The sequence below is a fragment of the Scleropages formosus genome, chromosome 2 (genome assembly GCF_900964775.1).
Source record: "Scleropages formosus chromosome 2, fSclFor1.1, whole genome shotgun sequence".
Classification (NCBI taxonomy): Eukaryota; Metazoa; Chordata; class Actinopteri; order Osteoglossiformes; family Osteoglossidae; genus Scleropages; species Scleropages formosus.
Genome location: NC_041807.1, coordinates 33,926,189 through 33,950,594, shown reverse-complemented (window position 1 = coordinate 33,950,594; position 24,406 = coordinate 33,926,189). Strand labels below are relative to the sequence as shown.

Genomic DNA, 24,406 nt, shown 5'->3' with positions numbered 1-24,406 from the left:
CCAGGTCACAGGGTTTAGTTTATGAAAAAAAAAAAAAGTGAGCGAAAACGAGAGCGTGAGAGTCAGAGACGCATGAGCTAAAGTAGGATTTATTCGTTTGCCCACTCACATTTACACTGTGTAAAAATTATACATATTGTATAAATTATACATTCTCCCTCATCAAATTAAAGAGTCTGAGTCACACACAGAGAGACTGTGTGCCCAAGAGACAGTCTCAACGTGCGCGCTCGTGTGTGTGTGTGTGATACGATGGTGTTTATGGGCCAGCTGTGTAGTCTCTTAGTCAGCCAGTGACCCAAATCGCTAAATAAAAAGAGAGATTTAGACTAAAGTATCATAGAATAAACCAACAATATTGTTTCAGCGAGACCAATGTATATTCACCTTAGCCTGTGTTTTAATCACTCTAGCGGATATTCCTGTCCACGGTGGCATATCATGGGAAAAAAATGGTATTTGCAGAGGTAATAATAAAATCACAGTGCCAATGACATTAAGGACTTTGTGTATATACAAATATACATAATAAACATAAATGAAATGTAATATAACTAGAGCTGATGGTGCAGGCAGACAGCGTGAAGTTCCCGGTGCTGAAATGCGTCACAATTAAGTGTGTAACACATGAGGACAGCATCAGGGCAGATCACTGTCAAGGGTGGCACTGTGTGGAAAGGCCAACCTAATTTTCACAAGCAAATTCAGTCTCCGCTCTCCTTCCAAACACAGTAACGAGGTACGTAACGTGGTTTTCATACACAAAAACACTGTACCGGGCCATTGCAAAATTAATTATATTAATGGTTGTTTGAAGGTGTTGCACTTTACATTTTGTATATTATTCCAACATTCAAAGAGAAAGGCAGAGGGAGTGTCAAAACGGACGGGGGGGTGGGGGGGTAGCGGCAGCTCGCACGTTTACACGGTGCCTTCGACCGAACCGTTGCTCACGCTCCTCCCGTACAGGGCCGCGCCGCGCCGCATGGCTTTGCCGCTCCCTCGTCTTTCTCCCTTTCCTTTCTTGTCTTTTATTTGTGCTCAACAGTGTCTCGATTTGCTCACAGCCATTTCCACTACGGTCCCCGCCCCTCCACTTTCTTCACCCCCATTTATCCCTCTCTCATTGCTGCCCAGCTCATTCTTGCATCTCCTTTCATGCCTGCGTTTCCTCCACTCCCTCTATTGTCTCCATCTGACACAGGCCTTGGCGGGGGGTGATTGACAGGCGTGGTCCAGGCCAAGGAACACTTTGATAGGGGGACATGAGAGAGTAGGTGGGCACTGAGGTTTGATGTGGAGCTGCCTGGCATTTGAACTGAGCTGCCACCTTGTGGAAGCGCGCCGAGCCGCACGGAGCCACGCGACGACACGCGCCGTGTTTCTGGAGCCCTGCGTTCTCAGCACTTTCCTTCCGATGGTTTGAACCTGCAACAGGCACCTCTTTAGTGCCCATTTTAAATGTATTGAATACCAATTGTTTTAAGAAACATTGCTTTACCCGCGCAGAGTTTAAGCAGCAGTTCCAAATTACTGCTCATTACATTTATTCATTTAGCTGTCGCTTTTCTCCAAAGTGACCTTCAACATTAAGTTACTTATTTATCCATTTATACAGCTGGATAAGTTTACTGGAGCATTTTTGTAGGGTTGGTACCTTGATCAAGGGTACTACAGCCAGAGGTGGGATTTGAACCTGCCACCTTTGGGTCCAAAGGCAGCAGGCCGTATTGTGAAAAAATGACACGGTTCTTTACATCGGTTTTTCAGCTCACAAACACAATCAGGATGGGAAGTCTGTGTGTCACTCGATTTGTTTGCAAATCCAAAGTCAGTTGCACCCCTAAGATACAGTCACATAAAGACAGGAACTGTATTATTTCAAATTCAATTTAAACTACATTAATGACGAAATATAAAAACCTCCACAAACTCATTTAATGCCAATTCTTGACCTATTCGTCACGTAAATATTGCAGTGGTCCGCAGCTCGTTATTAATTACCACCGTCCTGCTTAGGGTCACAGTGGTCCGGAGCCTATCCCGGAAGCATTGGGTGCAAGGCTGACTGGGGGTACATTCTGGAGGGAACGCCAGTCCATCGCAGGGTAACCACACAAACACAGTCACTCACCCATTCACATACTAAGGGCAATTTGGAGACACCAATTTACCTCAACTGCATGTCTTTGGAGTGTTGGGAGGAAACCAGAGCACCCAGGTTTGGAAACCGATGCAGGCACTGAGAGAACATGGAAACTCCACACAGCCTGAGCAGGGATCAAACCCACGTCCTCTTGCACCGCCCCCATCCCGTCAACGTGTCTCGCTCAAATAGAGAGGAAAGTAAAACAGACATTAATTTTCTTGCTGTTCGTTATTCGAAGTTCAAAAGTCCCAGTTCTGCTGGGACCGGAGAGTACTGAGTACATGCGTGCAGGGGTATCACTTGTGTGTCAGCTGCAGAATCAAGCCTTTTTCATTTTTGTGACAATGTTATAAAACCCATTATTATCCAGTATAATTGCTACATGACAACACAACACCTTGACACTTGCGTGAAGGTATTCATCTCTAATTTATTAAAAAGGAAACTCCTCACTTGTTTACTTTACATAATGAGCACCCTGGTTCCCCAGCGACGAACACTGCTTGGGGTAGAGTGTGTGTGTGTGTGTGTGTCCACCATATGGCACACACTCCTAGCGCATGAGTGGCAGTGTGTGAACTTCAGAGGAAGTCTCCGTGGCACTGAACAGTATCTGCAGGGCATAACATAGTGACACCACCTAAAGTCCTTAAAATCTTCTATCTTTCACCTCTTATAAATATTTCTTGGCATTTTTACAGCTATACTGTACAAACTGGGGGAATAAGTAGAGGACTGTACCTAAAGCGATCGGAGAGAATGGATGCGGGATGTTTAAAGGCCGTGGACGGGACAGTGTAGAAAAAAGGAACGCAGGGGGTCAGCGGGGACCACGTGTAAGGTGGCTAGAGCTGGGGTACGGGGGGCAAGTGCAGGGTATCCAGGGCACAATGGTACAGCTCTCTGAGCGCCCTGAGCAGCTGCAGGCGGCAAAACATCTGATTGTACAAATGGGGCATCGGCTCCTGGAAGAACACACAAAAGCGTTAGAACCGCAACACGCAGGAAACTGCGCTTTATTCTCCATCACTTCATTCGCTGGTAAAAGCCCACAAATGCTGAATTCAGCAGGTAGTGTAATGTGCTGCAGGTGTTTCAAAGATCCCAGGAGGAATCCTGCCTTTCAGTCTTGAAAAGAGCTACTTCATCCGAGTTGTACTTTTAAAAACGTCGCCGCTGCGCGCCGAGTTGCGTGACGCACTTCCCACGGAAGCGTCCGTTAAAGTTCCATGCAAAAAAACTATTAAAATTAGCCAGAAAAGCCCTTGGCTCCTGCATCCAATAACTAAGGCCAAAGGAAGGGAAAGCTGAAACGGGTCCATTAGGTATCAGAGGGATCCAAGGCTAGACGAGGGAAACGGGTGGGAGATGCTGCGAGGGACACTCACCCCAAGGACATGCACTCGATTGTAATAGGAGCTGAAGTCCTTACTCAGGGACACCAGGAACCTGCATATCTACAGAGCCAAGCATCACATATGAGCCACACACACACACACCAACAATACACTAACACACAGCAGCGCCGTGCACCGCCAGACGAGCTCACCTGCTCTGCCCTCACGCTGACTCTGGCCCCGCCCCCTCCTCGCTCCGGCGACTGCCCTAACTGGTCCAGCAGTTCAGAAAAAGGAATCACGTAGTTGAACAGCAGCAGCCACTCTCCCTGCACACAAAAAAAACCCAGAGAGAGCGGTTAAGGAATCTGTGTTTTCTGTGCTGAATGGCATTTTCAACGATAGGGCCCCGAGGACACAAATGTGAACAGGTTTACCATCAGCATCATATTTGACTACATACACTACGGTCACTGAGCAACAGTGTCACTCGATCTCCTCTGGGATGGCATCTGTGCTGCCCTGCTAATATCTCATTCATTCTCACCACACCCTCTGTGGCGAGCTACATAGCACCGTCTAATTATTAAACGTGGAATTCATCTAAAATACATATGCAAAAGTAAATAAAATTGCAATGAAGCATATTATCCACAAACAAGGTGTGCATGGAGGTCCTCTGGGTGTTTTGTATTTGTAGGTTCTTTAACTTGAAGGGGTGGAAAAAAGTGGCTGCTGGTAGCAGAGTGGTTTGAGCTGCCACCTCTGGACTTGGAGGTCACAGGTTCAAATCCCACCTGCTTTAATGGGGTTGCGCGAGCTACTGCTCTAGTAAAAATTACCCTGCTGCAAAGATGAGTGGACCACCGAAAGTCACCCTGGGGAAAAGTGTCAGCTAAATGAAAACATGTAAGAGGGAGAACTGTAACTGACAGGAATAAATTTGGCAGTAATATGATGTATTTAGCATAATTTAGTGTAACTCTCTTGAAAGGCAGTATCTTTATGAATGGCTCTTTAAAAGGGAAGAGAAATCAATAATCAGCAACAATATGAGCAATAAATCTATAGCAGGACTTCTCTGCCACAAAGCTGGAGAGTAACTAATGTAAAACACTCTACCTCTTCTTTCAGGGAGGAGAAGTCCAGCTGAGACACATCTGGAATCTCAGGGTAAAGTCCTATAGGGGGCAGACGACATGGACATGTTTAATGTACACGAGTGAGTGAGTGTGTGTGTGTGTGTGTGTGTGTGTGCGCGCCCCCTGGAAAACACACGCTGGTGTTTGTACAACGTGAGCCGTACTGCAGGTGTCACCACCCCCCCCCCCCCCCTTACCCTGCTCCACCGCCTGTTCGTAGCTGCTGAAGAGGGTATGTAGACGGGCGCAGTTGTACATGACAAAGACCCCGCCTCTTGGACCCTTCGTGGACACGCCTCCTTCCTTCTGCACGTCCAGGGTGACCTTTGACAGTCACGTCCAACACACACTTTAAACATCCACACTGAAGGGAAACAATCTGTGGAATTAAGTCAAAGTGTGGGCGGCGTTCAACACGCCATCTGCACACCACTGCTCCTAAACTCACGGGGCTCGAGTGGACGGTGGACAGCAGCTCGAACCTCACTGTTGCTGAGGTCATGACCCCGATGATGTCATCCCACATCTGCCCTGGAAATTGAGGGGAATAAAAGTTGTACCGACGAAACCTCTTTGCGGTGTCATCCGTGGTGGACAACAGCCCACAGTGGACTCGCTGATGGAAAAGCTGCTGTTTTCCCAGCATTCCCGCTGTACTCCCCACCCACGCACTCGCAAATCCACGAGGGAACGACAGCCCGGCGAGAAAAACAAATGTACCTTCAACATGCTCCCCATACTTCATCTCTGAAGCCTCCTTCATCTGCGCTCTTCTGAGCCTGTTTGTTCAAGACGGAGAGACAGTGTACAGACCAGCTGACCCGGCATTACCTTTTCATGTTTCATCATCAATCACTGCAGCTTACTAGCTTTTTTAATAATTACCTACTGTATAAATTCAACTTGGGAAAACAGCAGAAACCTAGTCAAACACAGCTACCGACTGCATGGTGAAATGACATCTAAAAAAGTGAACGATTTATTACAGTACCTAATTTTAGATGAGATAATCTGCTAAACACCTACGAACTCTGTTTTTAGATAAAGACATACTGTACGCACTTCATAAGTTGGCTAGCAGCTGCGCAGTATTACAAGATACTCTGATACAGCAGTCCTCCACTTATGATGGGATTCTGTTCCAACAACTCTTGTCATAAAGTGGCAAATCCCCTTATGTAAATTGTAACGATAAAGAATCAATTAACGTCCATGAATGCTACATTGTATAATAGCGCTTAGTTATATGTTTTCACTAATTCCACACATTATTCATGCTAAAACAATACCAGAATAGAATAACAACATTACAGAGTATGGTATCATAATTATATTGCTGTGTTACATTATTATTTCCACTTTCAACAAAATATTTGGTAAAAAATGCAATCACTGTTAATACTTGTTATTTGGCGCTCTATGCCAACACAGCGAGCTCATGTTATCAAAGTGAAACAATAAGGTCCGTGGGATGACCGTCGTAAGTCCGGGTCGTTGCGAGTCACACACATCCTAAGTCGAAGACCACCTGTACCCTGAAAAGCAGTGAAGGTGGACTGCAAGAGGCACAGACTGGCACTGCGATGCCGTGAGACCTACCTGCACTCACACCCATAAAGCGTAAGAAATACTTACTGAATGTACTGGGAGGCACTGAGCTGGGATCCAGGAGTCTTTACTGGTCCGCAAACAATGTGTTTCTGCACAAACCGCAGCAAAGCAATTCATTTATTTTATCAGTTGCAGGAAAAACCGAGTGCATAAGGCTTTAGCCACACCAGCCTTACAAACTGGATAATTTTTCCTTTGAATTCACAATAAGTACAATCCTTTCCAATACAGTATGTTTTCAATCTATTTTCCACTATGTACTATGCAGGCTTTTGAACTGGAGGAGTAAAATTTAATTTTAAGCACATTTCAGTTTATTTTTTACAGAGTGCTGTTCTCACCACGGTGGCATGGGGCACTGAACACAGTTCAGAACGTGGTACAAGGGAGGTAAATGGTAAAATACAGATATCCAGTGACCAGTGTGTGTGTGCGTGGAAGCACTGTGCGGCGTGTTAGTGAACGAACGACATTGTGTCGCGTTTTTTCCTGCTGCACTGCTGAATGGAATAAGTCCCATGATGCATACCTGCGTCACCTGGGCTCCGCCCACCCTCCACAGCACATCCACCTGCTGCTGACGGAACTCATCCTGGGACGTTGTGACGTGGAGCACCGTTGCTATGGGAACCTGCAATACAGAGAGGGAGATGTAAACAGGCAAACTTAAGCAACACCTCAAGCATATTTTTATAGAAAAGAAATGCTGTCCACCACATTTTGCAAAATGGTCTGATCTAGTCTCCTATGAAGTTGAATAAGGTTTATAGGTCAGGTGATATCAGTTAAGACAATAATGAGTGATTCTTTTGCCTTGGTTCTAACTCTAAGAAAAAGCAGGTATTTTTCAGACCCAAGACAATACTAATTACAGACTAAAATGAAGGGTAACGAACAGCCCCGTCCTTCTAAAGATTATATGAGATCTAGGAGCAATGCCAAGACCTCCCCTAGCAAGCAAACCTCATTTCAACATTCAGATTACCCTGAACATTAGAGCAGGGCAAGTGCTGTCGAGTTGGATTTCACTCTTGGTCAACACTCGTGTGGCTTCCATGGTAACGGAGGCTACAGGAGCGTTTTACCACCGTCTTCTTCGGCGCATGTCTTTGGGTTGCAAACACGAGGACACGCATGCAAACTGTGCACACCCTGAGCTGGATCCAAACGAGCAGCTCGTGAACTGGGAGACACCAGAACTCCACGATTTCAGCGTCACCACAGCCACCCCGAATGTTACACACATGGAAAGTGTCTAAACATCGCCACAGTACTGGCTTCTCACGTATAACGAAGGCTCTTTTCATGAAAATTAAAAAACACAGAACTCTCTTGAAAGGCAGCATCATTGTGAATGGCTCTTCGTGCGAGTTACCACCTTTTTTAGCAAATGATATTTTAGAGACACCTCAACATCGAGGGGTTACAGGCATAACAATTAATAGCACAATTAAGAGCAGCGTTTCAGAGTACAATACAATAAAGAAGAGAGATACACGGGTTACAAAAAGTGAACTTTTTGTGGCTCAGGGACACATTTTTGTATTTAAGTTAGTGGAAAAGAAGAGTCCTTTTCATGAAAACTCACTTCACGAGCAGATCTTCAGGAACTAATTACTCTTGTTACGTGAGGGAAGCCCTTATGTTTCATTAACTGCTTGAATAAATGAGGCCACAAGTGAATGAGATGCCTTTTGGTACTGATGACTTACCTTGCACTCAGATACAGCTGCTTCCAGCTGGACCAACTGGTAGACACTGTCCTTCTGTACTAGAATGAGTATTGACAACATTTATATATGCTACATTCATGTTTCACAGACACAATATCCTCATTATTAATCTGATGCTTGGCTGATGCTTTTATCCATTACATTTACATTTATTCATTTAACAGATGCTTTTCTCCAAAGTGACGTACATCTCAGCAAAAATACAATGTGTGCATTGCATAAGGAGAAAGAGACATAGCTGCAGACATATGATTCTTAAGTAAACCTAGTCTGTTACTTTCCACTTTATGCATCGATGTTCATCGCGCAAGTATGTGCATAAAATGCAGGATAGATGAAACCTGATCACCTTCCTACAATTTTTTTTATAAGGTACACGAACATTTACATACAATGCAGGAGTAGTGGCTGCGTAAAACCATATGCAAAGCTATATTCCTACCGGTGTATTCCTGCTGTGTGAATTCAGGGCAAGTGCTTTGCTCATAGGTACTACGCTAGGAGTGGGGATTGGGGCTTGATCTGACATCCATCAGGCTACAAAGGTCACAAGTAATCCAGCCATACGTCTTTCTCACGCAAGGACAGACCTGACCTCGACTGGACCCTAAATCGCTTTCCAGCATCCTGCAGCTCAGGTAAATGTTACGCAATCGGCCGTGGAGACGGGCTCCTCTGTCACACAAAGGGATGCGAGAGTGCATTTCCTGTGCTCTTACCTGTGCACACGCCCAAGTTGGGGTCATATCCTTGCAGGCTCTTCTGCTGAACTGCTTCTCTCAGATTTATTCTCACCGGCCCGGCTCCTCCGCCGGGCCTCTCCCCATTCTCCTCCGCTCCATCACTCCTCCTCTCCTCGGGCTCCCTGTGAGGGGACCACCGCAGCGCCTCCCACACGGCTTCTTCTCTCTGGTCATTGGCTGAGCCCTCTGGCCCCGTCGGCCAATCAACACCCAGCGAGCCGAGGAAGCGGATGATGTCATCCCCCTCCGGCAGGACCGGGCAGAAGGAGACGGAGAACCTGAAGAAGGCGGCAAGGGGTTCATTCGCGGGCGTGAGGGCTCACGCTCACGTGAGCAGAGTGACACACGTGCACGTGCGCTGAGGCCAAGCATGAGCGCCAGCCCTCCAGAACCCGGGCCGTCGCCGGGCGCTCCGCTCACCCCTGTTTCCGTAGTAACGCAGCCTGGTGGTCCGCCAGCAGCACGGTGCGCAGCTGCCCCAGAGTGAGGGTGTCGGGGGACAGCGGCGCCGGGCGGCTCTGCCGGGGGTAAAGGGCCGGGCAGTTCAGCACCAGGCCACCCTGTCCGACGGCAACCCCAGCGGGCTGCAGGTACGGAGGCAGGCTGCGCAGGACCTCCCTGAAGACGGCCGCGCGGTCCACTCGCACCCGCAGACCCTCGTCCGTGAGCTCGACCCCGGCCAGTGGCAGCGCCCCGCCGCCTCGCGCCGACAGCACGTGTTCCGCCACAGCGGGGGGTACCTGGAACACACACACACACACACACACACACACACACACACACACACACACATACACAGCGTGAGGAGCAGCAATCACACTGCCATGTTATTGCGCGGCGTCCGCAAAATTGAACTGTCCAAACCGGTCCAAGATAACCGCGAAAACACAACGTAGAGGGGAGCGTCGGTGCCACGTGTGACTGCGGGGGGGGGGGGGATGTTTTAATCTCTGCTGCAAGGAAAACTCTCCTACAGGCTCAACGGGGACAGCAGCATAAGCCCTGAATAATAATAATAATACGGAAGAAGGCGAACTCAGAACAGTCTTTTTTTTTGGTGGGGGGGGCTGCGACCCAGCACCCACCTGTCCCCCCGCGTGCAGCTTGCTGAGTACGGACGCGGGCGACAGGAAGTCGCGGTTCTGCAGGTTCCGCGCGCTGCTCTCCTTGAACCACAGCTTGTTGGGTTCGCCGGAGCTCCTCTCGGAGTCGCTCGAACTCGCAGGCTCGTCACTGTCAGCGCGCAGAGCGGCGCTCAGAGCTCGGATGGTGGTGCTGATCCGAAAGGGGAGATCGGCCGAATCCTCCATGTGGCTCCTAGAACGTGCGCATTACGGTGCTTCTCTACAGCGGGTGGGGCGTAACCGCGCTGCGCTTCTCCCAATCTCACTAGCAACCCGTTGCTCGTGATCGCCGAACGCGGAACTCTGCAGTGTTGTCACTTGTTTCCCTTCCTGTCTTTTAGTGTAACACAGGAAGTGTTGCCACACCACTTCACTGGCCTCTCCTGGCGGCCATATTGTGTGTGGCAGTGTGTTCTAACACAATTGTTTTCCCTTAGACACGAGGACGAAATCTTATCTTTAGAATCACAATATTTTAAGCACCTTCCCCCATTACCTGAAAAGACCAAGACCCTGTATTAAACGTGCTCATCAGGCCCAAATCAATCACACATTAAAAGGGTTATGGGAAAAAATATTTCTGCACTTTATTGAAATACTCTTTGAACATATAGTAACTTTTTCAATCAGATCAAGAATCTTACAGACATGCTGACCTCTTGCTTTAAAACACACGCATGCACACACACAATTTCTTTACTTAGAGAATGACACACACCTGGAAGACAGCGACAGGAGGTCGAGCTGAGTGCTGACAGTATTTACCTGATAAACAGTGTAACTGCATAATTCAATGTACGACGACATGTAAGTGCATAATTATCCAGTGGAGCTGCTATTTGCCTTATGGGGGTGTCAGGGGAATTTCAGCTGGCACATGTTTGAAAATGGTGTGTGTGTCCATCCATCCCCCAAAGAGGAGGTATATAGTGTTTGTTAAACTGGGAAAGGCAATTTAAAGAAGGTATGTCTTCTTGATTCCTAGAACAGCCGCTTTTCGTAACTGAAAAAGAAAAAAGTGAAATATAAAGGTGAAAGTGAGAAGTTTTTTTTCCATTTTAAGGACACGTTTGCATAATTTTTATGAGGTGGTAAGTGATGTTTCACAGAATTCCAGATTCCAAAGGAAAAAAAAAAAAAAAAAACAAAGTACCACTGCCAAAATTTATACAACTAGCCAAGAGTGAAATTAACATTTTAAAAAAGACCAAAACCTACACTTTTCTTGGAAGTCATTTTCCCTCTAGAGGAGATTTACATTGCTCTACCTTTATTCTTCAATTATGTTTTGTACATTCTATCCAGCCCTAAAGAAGTCTGCAGCTATTTCTTTCGCTGAAGTCAACCAGCACTCTGCATTCACATCTGTCCCGAGTCTCAACAGAAGGAAAGCACAGCAAGAACCCTGAAGGAAACAATCTGAAAGTTGGTTGAAAAATCCGAAGACTTAAAAATGTAAAGTCGGCAATTTCATGTCATATTTTAGACACGAAAGCAATCTCTAAGAAGTCTAAGAGGCAAAATAAGTGTGGCCTATGTGATGAAAACGTAACCATGTGTAACCACACACCACCAGTGCGTACACTAGAGTGAAGGGAAGACAGACAACGGGAGAGAAGGAGCGAGAAAGAGCAGTTTACCTGTGCAGACCGTGTATTCCTCCTTCGATCTGTGCCGACATTGTCCTCTTCTCAAACTTCAGATCACCAGAGTACATCATAGCCCTGTGAGTACAATGTAGAGCGCAGCTGCTGAATGAATTGCCCTACACACGTTCATGCATTTTGTCAATGAAACGTTTGCACTAGCCTTAAGTATACACTACATGCTCTATCCAAAACATTATTACTCTTAAGATGTTCCCATGGTGATTTATTTCAATTCAAAGTGACATAGTATTAGACACATTTATACTGCAGGGTATGTTTACTGCAGCCATTCAGGGTTAAGTACCATGCTCAAGGGCACTATAGCAGAAGAAGAGTGGTGCCTGAATTGGCAACCTTGAGGTGGGAAACCATGTCCTCAACCACTGCTGCTATGTGTACAGAAAGAACAGTGCGCTACAGCACTAAATAGAAACACACCAGTGTGCATGGAGCTCTGTGTGACCACCACGCTGAAAGCTCATGATGCCTGTACCTGAGTTGAGTGAGGCTCTTGGCTCCGATGTCCTGGCACGAGTGCTGAATCCCAGCCAGCAGGTAGGGAACAAACTTGTGGATGGAACCCTTGTCCTGCACTGCCCCAGAGACACCCTGTGCCACCTTAATCTTATCGCACTCGCTGAAGAAAGGCAGGGGAGGGAGAAAGGGGCACACAGTTTTCTGTAAGGAGGTGTTATTAATGGCATGAACAGAGGTAGCAGTAAAAGCCTTAAAAAAAGCTTTAAAGGTCATTCTTAGTGCAAGCACCAGTACAAACATCAGTCTGCGGGGCAGGTGCACTGCCATGCTAAGAGCCAAACAATCCTTCTCTTCGGAGCACAGCTGCCCGTTAACCTACAAGACATAACCCCTCAGTGCTGAAAGTAGCATTCGCTCATTTTAGTAAAATACCAGCTTCTCACATTGTCCTTTTTTTAAACAACAATTACAAAACATGGATTTTTATGCATGGTAAAGCAAGCCATTCTTACCACCTGGCAGGCCAGATGATGTTGATATCATTATTATAATTACAATGTTGATAGAGGCTACACGTGTCAGATCTTTTTCTGGCTGCACAATGTAATTAAAACGCTGTCAGCTCCGTTCAAACATTTTCATTACAACAGAAATGTATAGTTTTGTCCCGTCTTTCATTCTTTGACACACGTACAAGAGTGTGAGAGTCTGTACCTGAAGTAGCGGGTTTGGGAGCCAAGGTTCTTGTCCATGGCATCCAGCGAGCCCATTCCACGGTACTTCTTCAGCCTGATACCATCAGAGAAGTAGTATTCACCTGGGGCCTCGGTTGTAGCAGCAAGCAGGGAGCCCATCATCACTGAGGAAGACAGAAATAGTTAAGCTCTCGCAAAATTACCCTTTGCAGATGGACAGTCCTCCCCATCTTCACACCAGGAGAGTTGCTATTCAACTCTTCCAGGCCACTTGTAGCCTTTGCACATCACAGGGCCCCGTGATGCCAGGTGGTGCGTGGCTCCAATCAACACCTTGGACAGCACATGGGGGAAGCTCACCTGTGGAGGCTCCGAGCGCCAAGGCCTTGGCAATGTGCCCAACGGTCTGGATGCCCCCGTCAGCGATGACTGGCACTCCAAACCGACGGGCGTACTCCGACACCTTGTACACTGCTGTGGCCTGGGGGCGGCCGCACGCCAGCACTGCACGAGAGAGACAGAGACAGATGGAGCAACCAGCATGGTGTACGCAGACATGAGGTGGGGAACAGAAACTTGTCTTTTTAGCACTGTGTGCATAAAATATACAGCATGTAGCATGCACACACACACACAAACTGCAGTGAATGTGTTCTCTCACAGAACATGTTTGAAAGAAAGTAACTTTTTCACAATTGGCCAAAGTCAGAATTTTCCTTAGTTCTAGCACTGCCTTGTGCGTGATTCTCCTCTAGCCGTCCACCAATTAAATCCCTCAAAGCAGTGACTCTACACCGTGGTTACAGCACCCCACTGTACCCTTGTGGCTGCTTTATATTCCAACCGATCGTGTCATCAGCCTTCATCGAACTATTCATAAAGCAAATGACATGATTCACATCGCTAGAAACTCGGTTCTTTACCTAATGACACACTGCATAAAAATCAAACTTTTACATGGAATCTGTGTTGAGAAATGCTTGCTATTAAATTAAATTTCTGAAAGGTGAATTTTTGGTATTAAGACAACTTCCTTTTAAAAATGTTTTAACAGACTGATCTAAATTATTAACCAATCCAAAGAGTAACAATTAAAGACCAGTAACAATTAATTAAAGACCAGAAAACCAGCACACATGGTAGATTATGCAGGACCAAGGTTGACAGCGCTGTACTTGTACAGATCCAATTTAAGGTTCTATACAGCACATTGGATTCAGTGAAGCATTTATGGAGCAGCTGATGGCATAGTGCACAGAGCTACTACCTTCAGCGACAAAGGTTGCAGGTTTGGCTCCCACCTACCATTGTTTTGTTTTTTTTTTTTCCCGATGCATGTCTTTGGACTGTGATAAGAAACCTCTGCCTATAGCAGTAGAACCTGCAGACTCCACACAGACTGAGTGGGGATTCAGCTCCAGATCCAAACCCACAGTCCAGAAGCTGCTGGGCACTAGTGCTATCCACTGCACAGATTTAGGATTCCAGCCAGATAAGAAGAAAATGCTACAGTACCTACACTATATTGATATAGTAGCCATGCAATCTCTAAGCTACCACAGATAGTGGAATCTGTCAACTTTCACACAAATTGTACTCAAGTATCATGGCCATAGATTTACAACAAAATCCACTCAGGGCAGATGTGGAAAATGGTGAATCGGTAGACCTGATAATATTCAAGCGAAAACTTAAACTAAAAAAAGACACTAACATTTTAAAATCAAAATAGGGAGAAAATGTGCGACAATTGCCAGTATCCTGAAGGCATACTAGTTTGCACAGCCGGTGGGAAAAGGAGCCGTTACCAAAAACAGGCCATCTCGCAGTCCTGAAATAAACCACCACAGCGATCTTCCACACACACACACACACACATTTTCAGAACCGCTTGTCCCTTACGGGGTCACGGGGAACCGGAGCCTACCCGGCAACACAGGGCGTAAGGCCAGAGGGGGAAGGGGACACACCCAGGACGGGACGCCAATCCGCCGCAAGGCACCCCAAGCGGGACTTGAACCCCAGACCCACCGGAGAGCAGGACTGCGGTCCAACCCACTGCGCCACCGCACCCCCTTCAGCGATCTTCCAAAAGCACTGAAAAGAAAGTACTGCTGCCAAAGAAGTTGTCAATTAAGTCTGGTATCCCGTGGCCTAAACGAAACAATCTACACCCGACACGGACTGGCAAAGCATATCAGCGAGGCAATGCCGCATCTGCAGCCAAGCCTGGTGACGACAAGCTTCTCGGAAAATTCTGGAAGGCTTGAGAAAATTTATTGGGGGAAAGAAAAAAAAAAAGATCAGCATTGTGCTGCACAAGCTAACAGAAGAGAGGACATAATTGGCTGTCCTGAAAAGTTTTTTCAGGCATGGTGGTGCCAGTGCCCAATTAATGGTAGCAGAAACTCTGGTTCCAGTGTGATACCAAAGAAAGAGAAGAAAAGCAATCCCTCGTGGTCAGGACACAATATAGAATAAAGCCAGTGTGCAAGTGGTCCAGTCCTTGTCACAATAGTTACAAACAGAAAGAGTGTGGGACTGCTCAATTCAGCTTACTTCCAGCGTTTACAGCACGTCGGACGTTTCTCAGCTTATTGTTACCAAGGAGACCAGAGAGGAGATGAAGAAAGTTGAAAGTGGCAAGAAGATAAACACTGCACACAAATGGCATGAATCTTGTAAATGGAACTGAAGATTAAATTTCATCTGCAGTTAAATAAAATTAAACCAAATTTAGGCTACACTAAAGTTTGTTATACAATTAACTGAGACCATGATAATTTTAATTTTTGTAGTGCTATCCAAGGTATTTACAAAACCTAATCTGCAAAAAGAAAAAAAAAAAAAAAAACTAGAGGGACATCTGTATTACAGAGCTTTTAAGGAAACTAGTGACTTTGGCGTTAGCCTCCCAGACAACCGTGTTCATAAGATGAGGTTTCGGTATAATTGTTTAAGTGGACTGTGTCTCATCTTTAGATGCAACATTCTTCTCACTATATCACTCACTCACTCATATCTCAAGGATAAGCGAGAACCAGCAGGTTATATAATGAATATTTCACTCAGTAGAAATGGTGGTATAAACCCTCATTAAATCTGTAAATATACATGCAGTGAAACATTTCAGGATGGATTTTAGCGTGCCCTTAAGTGCAGCTCACATGCACTCCGCAGGTTTCAAACAGGGTATCAGCCACACTGTACAGAACTGTAGAAAACGAAGTGAAGTTATGACCAGAAAATATTTCATAGAGTTGCTTGACATGTTAGTGAGAGTACAAGCATCCAAAACCTCAAAACCCCAGCCCAGCCTCTATTTCTACCAAAATGCAGAGCAGTTAGCCAATGAACGCAGCAGGCCATGTGGGGCAGTGCACCTGATGGTGGGGACTTACTGGAGTATCCTGTAACAGTGGATGGGGTTTTGGGGCTGTGGAGCTTTATACCAGGAGGAACAAAGACAGGGGCTAGAGAGACGGACAGAGCCGGTGAGATGGAAGTAGAGCAACACATGGCGCAAACGCAGCAAGGCAAGGGATGGAGAATGGATAGAGATACATAAGGTAGAGGAACTGGTGGAAAAACAATGAGCGAGAGAGAGAGAGAGGCAGAGAAAGTATGGTAAAGGGTTTGGAAGATGAGTGAGCACACAAAAGGGAAAAGTGAAGGAAAAGGGAGGTCACAGCCGAAGGGCTGTTCAAGAGTGGTTTGGTCAGCAAGAGAAGCCGTGATCTGACAGGCTGAGGATTGAGCGGGGAGGCCTGTGGCTGGTCGGACTCACCTTCCTGCGTGATACAGATGGAACCACTGCCCATCCCAACGCGAAGAGCGTCCACGCCAGCGTCAATGAGATTTTTGGCCTGAGCAGCTGTCACCACTGAGAAATTCAAGCACATAGTAAGAGATTCCATTTCAAAAACAAAATAGGAAGATATACAACTGTCACAAGCCCTGCTGGTGGTGGAGGATTATTTGCAACTATAATTGCACCTCTTTAAAGTTGAGTTAAAGGGTAATTGCAACTCTTATAGTAAAGGTCAGTGAAGTGCAGTTGGCCAGAGTCGGACAAAAACGCACCATTTCCCCCGATGACTTGAAGATGCGGGTATTTCTCTTTGATATACTTAATCATATTGATCTGGAAGATGGAGTTTCCCTGGGAGGAGTCCTGTCGGAGGAGGGAGATGACTGCATTACTCAGAAGAAACACACGCGAGTATACTCGTGATCTTGGCAGGGGGTGCGGTCTCACCAGCACGACCACGTCCACACCGCTGTGCACCAGCAGGTCCAGACGGTAGCGGTCATCCATGTGCGTCCCAATGGCAGCGCCACAAAGCAGCTGTTTGCGCGAGTCCTTGGAGGCCAGGGGGAAGTCCCGGTTCTTCTTCAGGTCCGTGCGGGCGATGATGGCCACCAGGCAGCCCTCCTCATTCACTATTGGCAGCTTACCTAAGGAATTAACATACAAATGGAGTTGGGACTGAAAGTGAACCATTCATCCCCACTACAGCCCCAACTGTGTATCTCCCTGTGACAAAGTGAAAAACACACTAGGAACTTTCACAGATAGGCAGCTTCCTGAGTGTCTAATGACTTAGATTAATTTCTCAATTTAATACAGTATTTAACCCTTTCAATTCCTCATGGGGGGGGGGCACAGTGGCGCTGCACTTTTGGCTGGGTCCTGCTCTCCGGGGGGTCTGGGCTTCAAGTCCCGCTTGTGGTCCCTTGTGACAGACTGGCATCCCGTCCAGGGTGAGTCCCCACCACCCCCAACCTTACACCCTGTGTTGCCGGGTTAGGCTCCGGTTTGCCGCAACCCCGCTTGGGACAAGCAGTTTCAGCCTGTGTGTGTGTGTGTGTGTGTGTGTGAGAATTCCTCATGTTACAAGTGTTTGACTTACACATCTTACAAGAACTCAGTTTTCTTCACTGTTCTACTTTATAAAATTTCTCTTGGTTGCAAAGCAGAAGCAATGAGCATTTACATGGATAGGAATTAATTGGCAGTAAAATGCATTCAGACAGAATCAGGGTATTGAACCACTTTAATTCGGCTAACTTCCACAGTGTTCGCAGCTCAGGTCCGATCTGGATTGTCAAAAAACTGAATTGACTACTGCACACATTTATGATTGGGGGGGGGGGGGGGGGGTCTAGAATCTCCATTGAACAAGAGTCTGTGGAAGGAAGGTATTTAATAATTTAAACTAGATTTAATCTTACTGTAACTGAAAGGAAATACATATTATATACAGTGTTTATGTTTTTAGGGTGACAAGATTTCTGCAGAACCTAACACCCACATAAATTAAAATAGGTTTTTATTATTCATCTTTTACTAAATGTGGAGCTAATAAAATGCCAAAGGGTTTTCTTTTTTTCCCCTTTCTGAAAGTGGAACACTGGATATGTTTATGTAATGAATATGTCACAAATAAGGATTGAATTATAGAGATTACATATTTTTATATCCAAAAAATGTCATTGTAGTCAATGTAATTGTAATGTAGTTTAAAGTTATAAAAAAGTGTATAAAGTAAGTGTTACACTGCAATGGACTGGTGTCCCATCCAGGGTGTACCCTGCCTAAGGCCTGGTACTTCTGGGATAGGCTCTGGCCCACTGCAACCCTGAACTAAACAAGCTATTATTGATAATGGATGGATGGAAGTGTTAGTGTATTTCTTATAACAGGTTTATTCAAGATTATTATGGAACCCAACCTGTGATTAAACTGAAGGACATCTGTATTATATCACTTATTGTTACTTTGCTATAAAAGTAACTTTACAGTTACAAACAAACTGAGTTACAGACTGACCCCTAATCCAAATGGTTTTTAAGTTGAGAACCCCGTGCAGGCATTTTAAGATCACCAACTTTCCACACATGTAATGAGTTGGTGACAGATTAAATTTCTTTTTCAAAAAAAATTTTTTTTTTTTTTTTAACCCATAACCCTAAGACAAATATTTACTACCAGACATTTTGATATCACTATTATTCTGATGGATTTTTGATAAATCTATTTCAAAATTTGCTACCTATGTATTCTTCATAATCCTGAGGTAAATAAATATTTATTGACAGAATTGAAACTGTGATCTCAAACAGTCAGCCTTCAAACACTAATGATCACTTCTGCAAATGTTTTCTCACCCTTCTTACTCCTCTGCAGAATCTCATTAGCCTCTTTCAAAGTCACACCTGCTGGTGCTACTACCAGATCTTCAACTTTAGTCATCACCTACGAAAACAGGTGAGAGAGGGAAGTACAGTTTAAAGTGTTTTAAGACCAACAGCTGAGCAGTTATGAAGAAAGAATAACTGAGCGAGGCATTACCACAAGCTCTTAACATTGCAGTTACATGTACAGAAATGTGTGGGGGTGCGGTGGTGCAGTGGGTTGGACCGCAGTCCTGCTCTCCCGTGGGTCTGGGGTTCGAGTCCCGCTTGGGGTGCCTTGCAGCGGACTGGCGTCCCGTCCTGGGTGTGTCCCCTCCCCCTCTGGCCTTACGCCCTGTGTTACCGGGTAGGCTCCGGTTCCCCGTGACCCCGTATGGGACTAGCGGTTCTGAGTGTGTGTGTGTGTGTGTGTGTGTGTGTGTGTGTACAGAAATGCTTAGAAATGTGTCGGCCGTGTTCTGCCACTATGTGCCGTGCTCCACCCAACTAGCTAAACACACACCAGTGCCTGGGAAGGCTGCACCCACCTCACTGAGTGGCAGATCATGCTCCTCTTCCTTGAGGAAGTCAATATCACGGGACGAAATGATTCCAACAAGCCGACCACCCATTTGACCATTGTCGGTGATGGGAATCCCGCAGAAGCCATGTCGTGCTTTGGCCTGGAAGACGTCCCGAACGCGCTCCCTGGGGCTCATCACCACCGGGTCCGTGATGAAGCCCTGCTCGTACCGCTGAGGCATGAAGGATCAAGACCAGGGCAGGGCAAGGGAAGGGGTAAAAAAAGAGGAATGCGAGGATGCTACTATCAGCCAAAAAGTCCTATCAAGGAGGGAGATTTAATGAATGACAGAGGTGGTGGTGAGGAAAGGGAGAGAGACTATGGTAACAGTCACTACAGGAAAAAGAGGAACTGTAGTAGCTGGTGTAGAGAATGAAAAAAGATGTGCATCAGGACACATGTTGACAGAGAGGGAGAAAAAGAGGAAGGACAGAAATTACCTTGACCTTGCGCACTTCATTGGCCTGGAACTCTGGGGTGCAGTTGTGGTGGATAAAGCCAATGCCACCAGTGAGCTGACAGAGGAGAATTGAATTAAAAAAAGGAAAAAGAAAGTGGTCAACAATGACAGGGCGTGCTGCTTACCACCCTAGCATAAGCAATTGTCAAGTGTGCGCTCAACACGCTCTTACCGCCATAGCAATGGCCATTCCAGACTCTGTGACTGTATCCATGGGTGATGACACCAAAGGCGTCTTCATGGTGATCTGTTTGGTGAGCGCTGATGTCAGATCCTGAAGAGAGGCCAGATGAGAATTCAAAGCTGGAGCTAATTAAAAAGACAAGTTGCTTACGACACTGTTCCGCATTACATAGTCAGAAGTAATAAATGTAGCAGTTAAGTGTTGCCACCTTATAAACAACCTTTCAGACTTGTGTGTTGGATAAACAGAAAATAATTTTGTGTGGTTTTATCCCCAATTATCTTCCGAAACAGGGATAACAGCAATCATACTCAGACATCGCTATGGAAACGGCTCATTTGCTCTCCCCTGGGAGGAGGTTAGTGAAGAATAAGAGGGTTATTTTAGCAGAGACATCCAAGCACACCTGCCGTGCCAATTCAATCTAAGTTGGAGAATGACCAATCGTTACACAGGTCTTCATAAATCTTTGGTGGAATCGATCCAAATAACAGAGGTACTTCTTGGATTCTAAACTGGTTACAAATTAAACCACATTCAAACTCAGTAAACTGCTGGTTTCCAATAATTCACTTATCACAGAGGTACACTTCAAAACTGAAACCACTGATTCCATCATGGTTTGAAGGAAATAATTATTAATAAAAGATCTTAAATGACATTTTTTTCCATTGAGAGGATGCTTTTCTCCAAAGCGCAGTACATCTCACAGAAAGTATAATTTGTGCATCACCTTACGAGAAAGAGACATAGCTGCAGATGTGTGACTCACAAGTACAGTTACTTTATTTCCTTCGCCATAAATTACAATTTTAGATGCATCTAAATGGGTGAGAGTAAAAGTTTTAAAAAGAAGTAGTGTTGCACTCACCACCTGGTCTGCTGTGAAGTCAATATACCCAGGAAGAATTAGGAAATCACTGAAAAAGAGAGAACCAACACACTGCAGTTATACTGTATATACACACACAAAAAAATCTCTACAACTGCTTGCCCTGACCAGGAGATCAGCTCGGCAACAGACGGCCGGCGGAGGAGGGAACACACCCCGAGCGGGACTCGAACCCCAGACCCACCATGCAGGAGGCCCCGGCCGAACATGTTGTGCCACCGCACCCCCTCACACTTACACAACCATCTAGAATTCATCAACTCAATAAAAGCTGAAGAACAGTTACAAATACTGATCGATTCACAGTGTAGAACTCCAGCTGTCATGAACCACAAAACTGCACACTAATCATAAAACCATCTCTCAACTTCCTAAAAGCAACATCCAGAGCACATCTCTCAATTCTGCATCCAAAGCGATGCTCTATTATTAATAACTAACCACAATTTGTGTATATTCCCAGGCCTTTGAACCATTTCCTACCCTAGCTGTTAATTTTTCACAAAAGTGCTGCTGACACCGAACTACAGTGTCAGACATGTAATGTTTGCTCTTCTGGGGGACAAAGCTCAGTGCTGCGTTTAAGGCCAACGTGCGTGATGCAGGACCAGGAGGTAAACGCCGCTCCAGCGACCTCTCGGCAAGACCCGAAACCAAAGGGGGTGCGGCCGAGACCACCGCGTTCTCCTCATCCGGCCTAGTCCGTAAGACCCGAGCGAGAGGCAAGAATCTCATTAGAGGACGACGGAAAAGGGACCGCAAGAAGGAAGTGGCTAGTAGTGTAGTGGTCAGAGGTGCTGCCTCACGCACAAGGGACCCAGGTTCGAATCCCGCTCCTGCAGCATGAGCCCTGTTGCACCAAGAATGCAAACAACTGTAAGTATATTGGGCCACAAAACTAACTTAAGTTGCTCTGGATTAAGCATCAGCTACATGAACAGATAATGAGGGCAATCTGTACACTCACATCAGTGAGTGTTTGGAGAAGGGGGATTAGAAGGTGTGTGTCTGTATTAATTATATATACAAATGTCAGTTTTTATCATGTGAGGGGAGATTTTGTCATCGGCCTTCAAGCCAAAGATCCTGCTGTTACAGTTAACAAGAAGAGAGAGAGGCGCCAATGATGAGCCCCCCACCCAGTGAACAACTTCTCGAACTAAAGAGACTTGTTGTGACACATCATCTCATCAGTCTTTAAACTCTGTGTGTGTCGTGTAAACCTCGAGTCGAGGCGCCGGCGCAGCGACCGCGCGTTCAGCTCCCCGCCTGCTCGTCAGGACACTTTGAGACACCATTATTATATTGAACTGTTTTCTGTACTTGTAGGTGAGTCCGTCTCCGCCGCTGAACAGCTGCTGCCCCGTCAGGCCGTCCTCGGGCACGTAGCCGGTCTGTCCGCTGATCAGGTAGTCCGCCATGGGCCCGACACTGTGCAGAAACTGTCCGTGTCGTGGGCGGCCAAAGAAGCTTCTCGGACAGTAACTAACTCAATAACTGTGTTCCTCTTCTCGAGCAAGTTAGTCCCACTGCACCGCCGGCGATCGGATCAGACGTGCGGTTCTGCCGGCGGTAATTATCCCCTGTACTGAAGCGCCGGACGCGCCTCCCCCTCACTGTCTCCAGCGCTCCGTTCTGGGTTTTATTACAGTTTCTTCCACTCCTCCCACCGCTCGCGCGCTTCTCTTTATTCTTGCCTGAAGGTTGCACGACAAGCACGTGCCAGCAAGGACGACCTGGTGAGCACTTCCTACGGTGCTGTCAATTAATTGAAAATGCCTCTTACGCAACTTCCGGTTTTCATTTTGGCAAACCTCATTGGTCTCGTCATCGGGAGGCGGCGCGAGGATCCCCCCCGCAGTCCACCATCTGCGCATGTCACTCCGCACCACCCTCGATGTTTTTTTTTTTTTAATGTAGAGTCCTGGGGATTGATGGCGGAGGGTGACGGGCTTCTGTCAATGTAACAGAACACCCCTCGGGCTCTTCGGTGACTATATAAGGTGGTAGACTAAGGTCATGGCATGGCACCCTTTTAGGCGGGATTTCACAGCGGTTCCTGTTTACTTTCAATATCTTCCCACGAAACGTGTGAATAGAATTATTCTCCTTCGTAGTTGAGTTCAAATGATTCTAGAAGCTTCCACAACTTACCCTCAAATTAACACACAGGTTTGCTGTGTGTGTATAACAGTTAAAAAGCATTTTTGTAGTATAAAAAGAAGCAGCTAGTATAAGAATCACGTGCCTAAAACACTAGAGAGACATCAATAATATTCTTGACTAATCTGAGAACATGCCACCAAATTGTTTTATTCAGTTAAAAATCTTAAGTCTTCATTAATTATGCCAATTTATCCATTTATTTTCAGAAAAATGCTTAGCCATTACAGCATCACTGTTGTCCAGAGCCTTTCCTGGAAGCATGGTTCAAGGCAGGGTAAATCCAGGGTACACCCTGGACGGGATGCCTGGCCCTCGCAGGGTAGTCTCTCTCAGTCTCTCTCTCACTCTCTCACTCTCTCACACACACACACACACACACACACACACACACACACACACACACAGGGCAACTCAGATTTAGATTTACCTGAAATGCTGGTCAGTGGACAGTGAGACCCACAGAAACATGAAGAGAATATGCAAAATTCAGTCAGAACCGGGTTCAAACTCAGAATCGAGTCTGTAAATTGGAACAATAAGCTTAGGTGGAAGACCACAAGTAGTTAAATTTCCCACAATCAGTAAAAGTCAGTCCCCTGATAATGAATGAAGTCCACAACACTGTATGACCTGCTGCAGGAGTTCTGCTCAGCAGGACTGGGACGCCACTGAAAGCTCAGAAAGGGGTTTCACTGGCTTCAACGAAGACCACAAGTCGTTCAATCAGTTGGTTCACTGTCTGCCTGAAATAAAAACCCTCAGGACCTCTCCAAGCCAGATTATGGAGAGCCCTACACATACAGTGCTGTGGAAAAGTATTTTCCCCCTTCCAATTTTCTCTATTAACAAAAGTGAAAGGGCAATTACTTTCTCACACCTATGATTGCACATTTCATTATATTCCACAGCAAGAAAATGACAAAAACAACAATGTTGTCAATTTTTTCCCCTCTCAGGCTTCATTCATATACTACTAGAACTGGCAAAAAGATCTGATCTGTCAAAAAAGCTGGAGAAATGGAGAATATTGGAAATACTTTTTCACAGCACTGTGCCACCAAGGGTAGAGGTATTGGTGCTTTGGTCTGCAGCAGTCTAAACAGCTCAACATGTCACACCAAAACAACTTTTTTCAATTATGAGGAACTATTTTCAAAAATAATTTTATGAAAACCAAACTATCAATCGTATTCAAAATTATACTAATAGTATGATACTCTAATGATAGTAAACTAATATATACAAATAAAATGCATCTGCAAAAGGCAGAGGTTTAAAAGCATA

At 45.9% G+C, this 24,406-nt stretch overlaps 2 protein-coding genes across 3 annotated transcripts; both read right to left on the bottom strand.

Annotated features, from left to right (window-relative positions):
* Positions 1-1,684: 1,684 nt before the first annotated feature.
* On the bottom strand, positions 1,685-10,363 carry dalrd3 (DALR anticodon binding domain containing 3). Its single transcript, XM_029249955.1, has 13 exons — positions 9,801-10,363; positions 9,136-9,455; positions 8,692-8,993; positions 7,952-8,010; positions 6,769-6,870; positions 6,264-6,328; positions 5,349-5,407; positions 5,077-5,159; positions 4,826-4,952; positions 4,609-4,667; positions 3,699-3,815; positions 3,538-3,606; positions 1,685-3,114 (listed from the first exon to the last, which is right to left on the bottom strand). Exons 1-13 carry the CDS (start codon positions 10,023-10,025, stop codon positions 2,995-2,997), a joined length of 1,707 nt encoding a protein of 568 aa, XP_029105788.1. The 5' UTR covers positions 10,026-10,363; the 3' UTR covers positions 1,685-2,994.
* Positions 10,364-10,413: 50 nt separating this feature from the next.
* On the bottom strand, positions 10,414-22,749 carry impdh2 (IMP (inosine 5'-monophosphate) dehydrogenase 2). 2 transcript variants are annotated; one of them, XM_018762206.2, is made up of 15 exons: positions 22,280-22,749; positions 20,936-20,984; positions 20,053-20,154; positions 19,861-19,935; positions 19,386-19,592; positions 18,832-18,919; positions 16,919-17,118; positions 16,744-16,834; positions 16,448-16,543; positions 16,062-16,133; positions 13,021-13,164; positions 12,680-12,824; positions 11,982-12,125; positions 11,480-11,563; positions 10,414-10,842 (listed from the first exon to the last, which is right to left on the bottom strand). In XM_018762206.2, the coding sequence occupies exons 1-15, from the start codon at positions 22,375-22,377 to the stop codon at positions 10,821-10,823; spliced, it is 1,617 nt and encodes a 538-aa protein (XP_018617722.1). In that variant the 5' UTR covers positions 22,378-22,749; the 3' UTR covers positions 10,414-10,820. The 2 variants fall into 2 exon arrangements, with proteins under 2 accessions (XP_018617722.1, XP_018617723.1); XM_018762207.2 differs by lacking the exon at positions 16,062-16,133 and having other exon boundaries at positions 22,280-22,748.
* Between the last annotated feature and the right edge of the window lie 1,657 nt (positions 22,750-24,406).

What these genes read in the sequence shown, in the direction of transcription:
- dalrd3 (XM_029249955.1), bottom strand. Translation starts at nt 10,025, where the DNA reads ATGGAGGATTCGGCCGATCTCCCCTTTCGGATCAGCACCACCATCCGA. An exon ending in CAACTTGGGCGTGTGCACAG is followed by an intron (nt 8,011 to 8,691) that starts GTAAGAGCACAG and finishes TACTCATTCTAG; the next exon opens with TACAGAAGGACAGTGTCTAC. An exon ending in CAGCTGTATCTGAGTGCAAG is followed by an intron (nt 6,871 to 7,951) that starts GTAAGTCATCAG and finishes TCTGTATTGCAG; the next exon opens with GTTCCCATAGCAACGGTGCT.
- impdh2 (XM_018762206.2), bottom strand. Translation starts at nt 22,377, where the DNA reads ATGGCGGACTACCTGATCAGCGGACAGACCGGCTACGTGCCCGAGGAC. An exon ending in TCTGCAGAGGAGTAAGAAGG is followed by an intron (nt 17,119 to 18,831) that starts GTGAGAAAACAT and finishes TTAATTCCTTAG; the next exon opens with GTAAGCTGCCAATAGTGAAT. An exon ending in TCCCAAACCCGCTACTTCAG is followed by an intron (nt 12,126 to 12,679) that starts GTACAGACTCTC and finishes GCCTTTCTTCAG; the next exon opens with CGAGTGCGATAAGATTAAGG.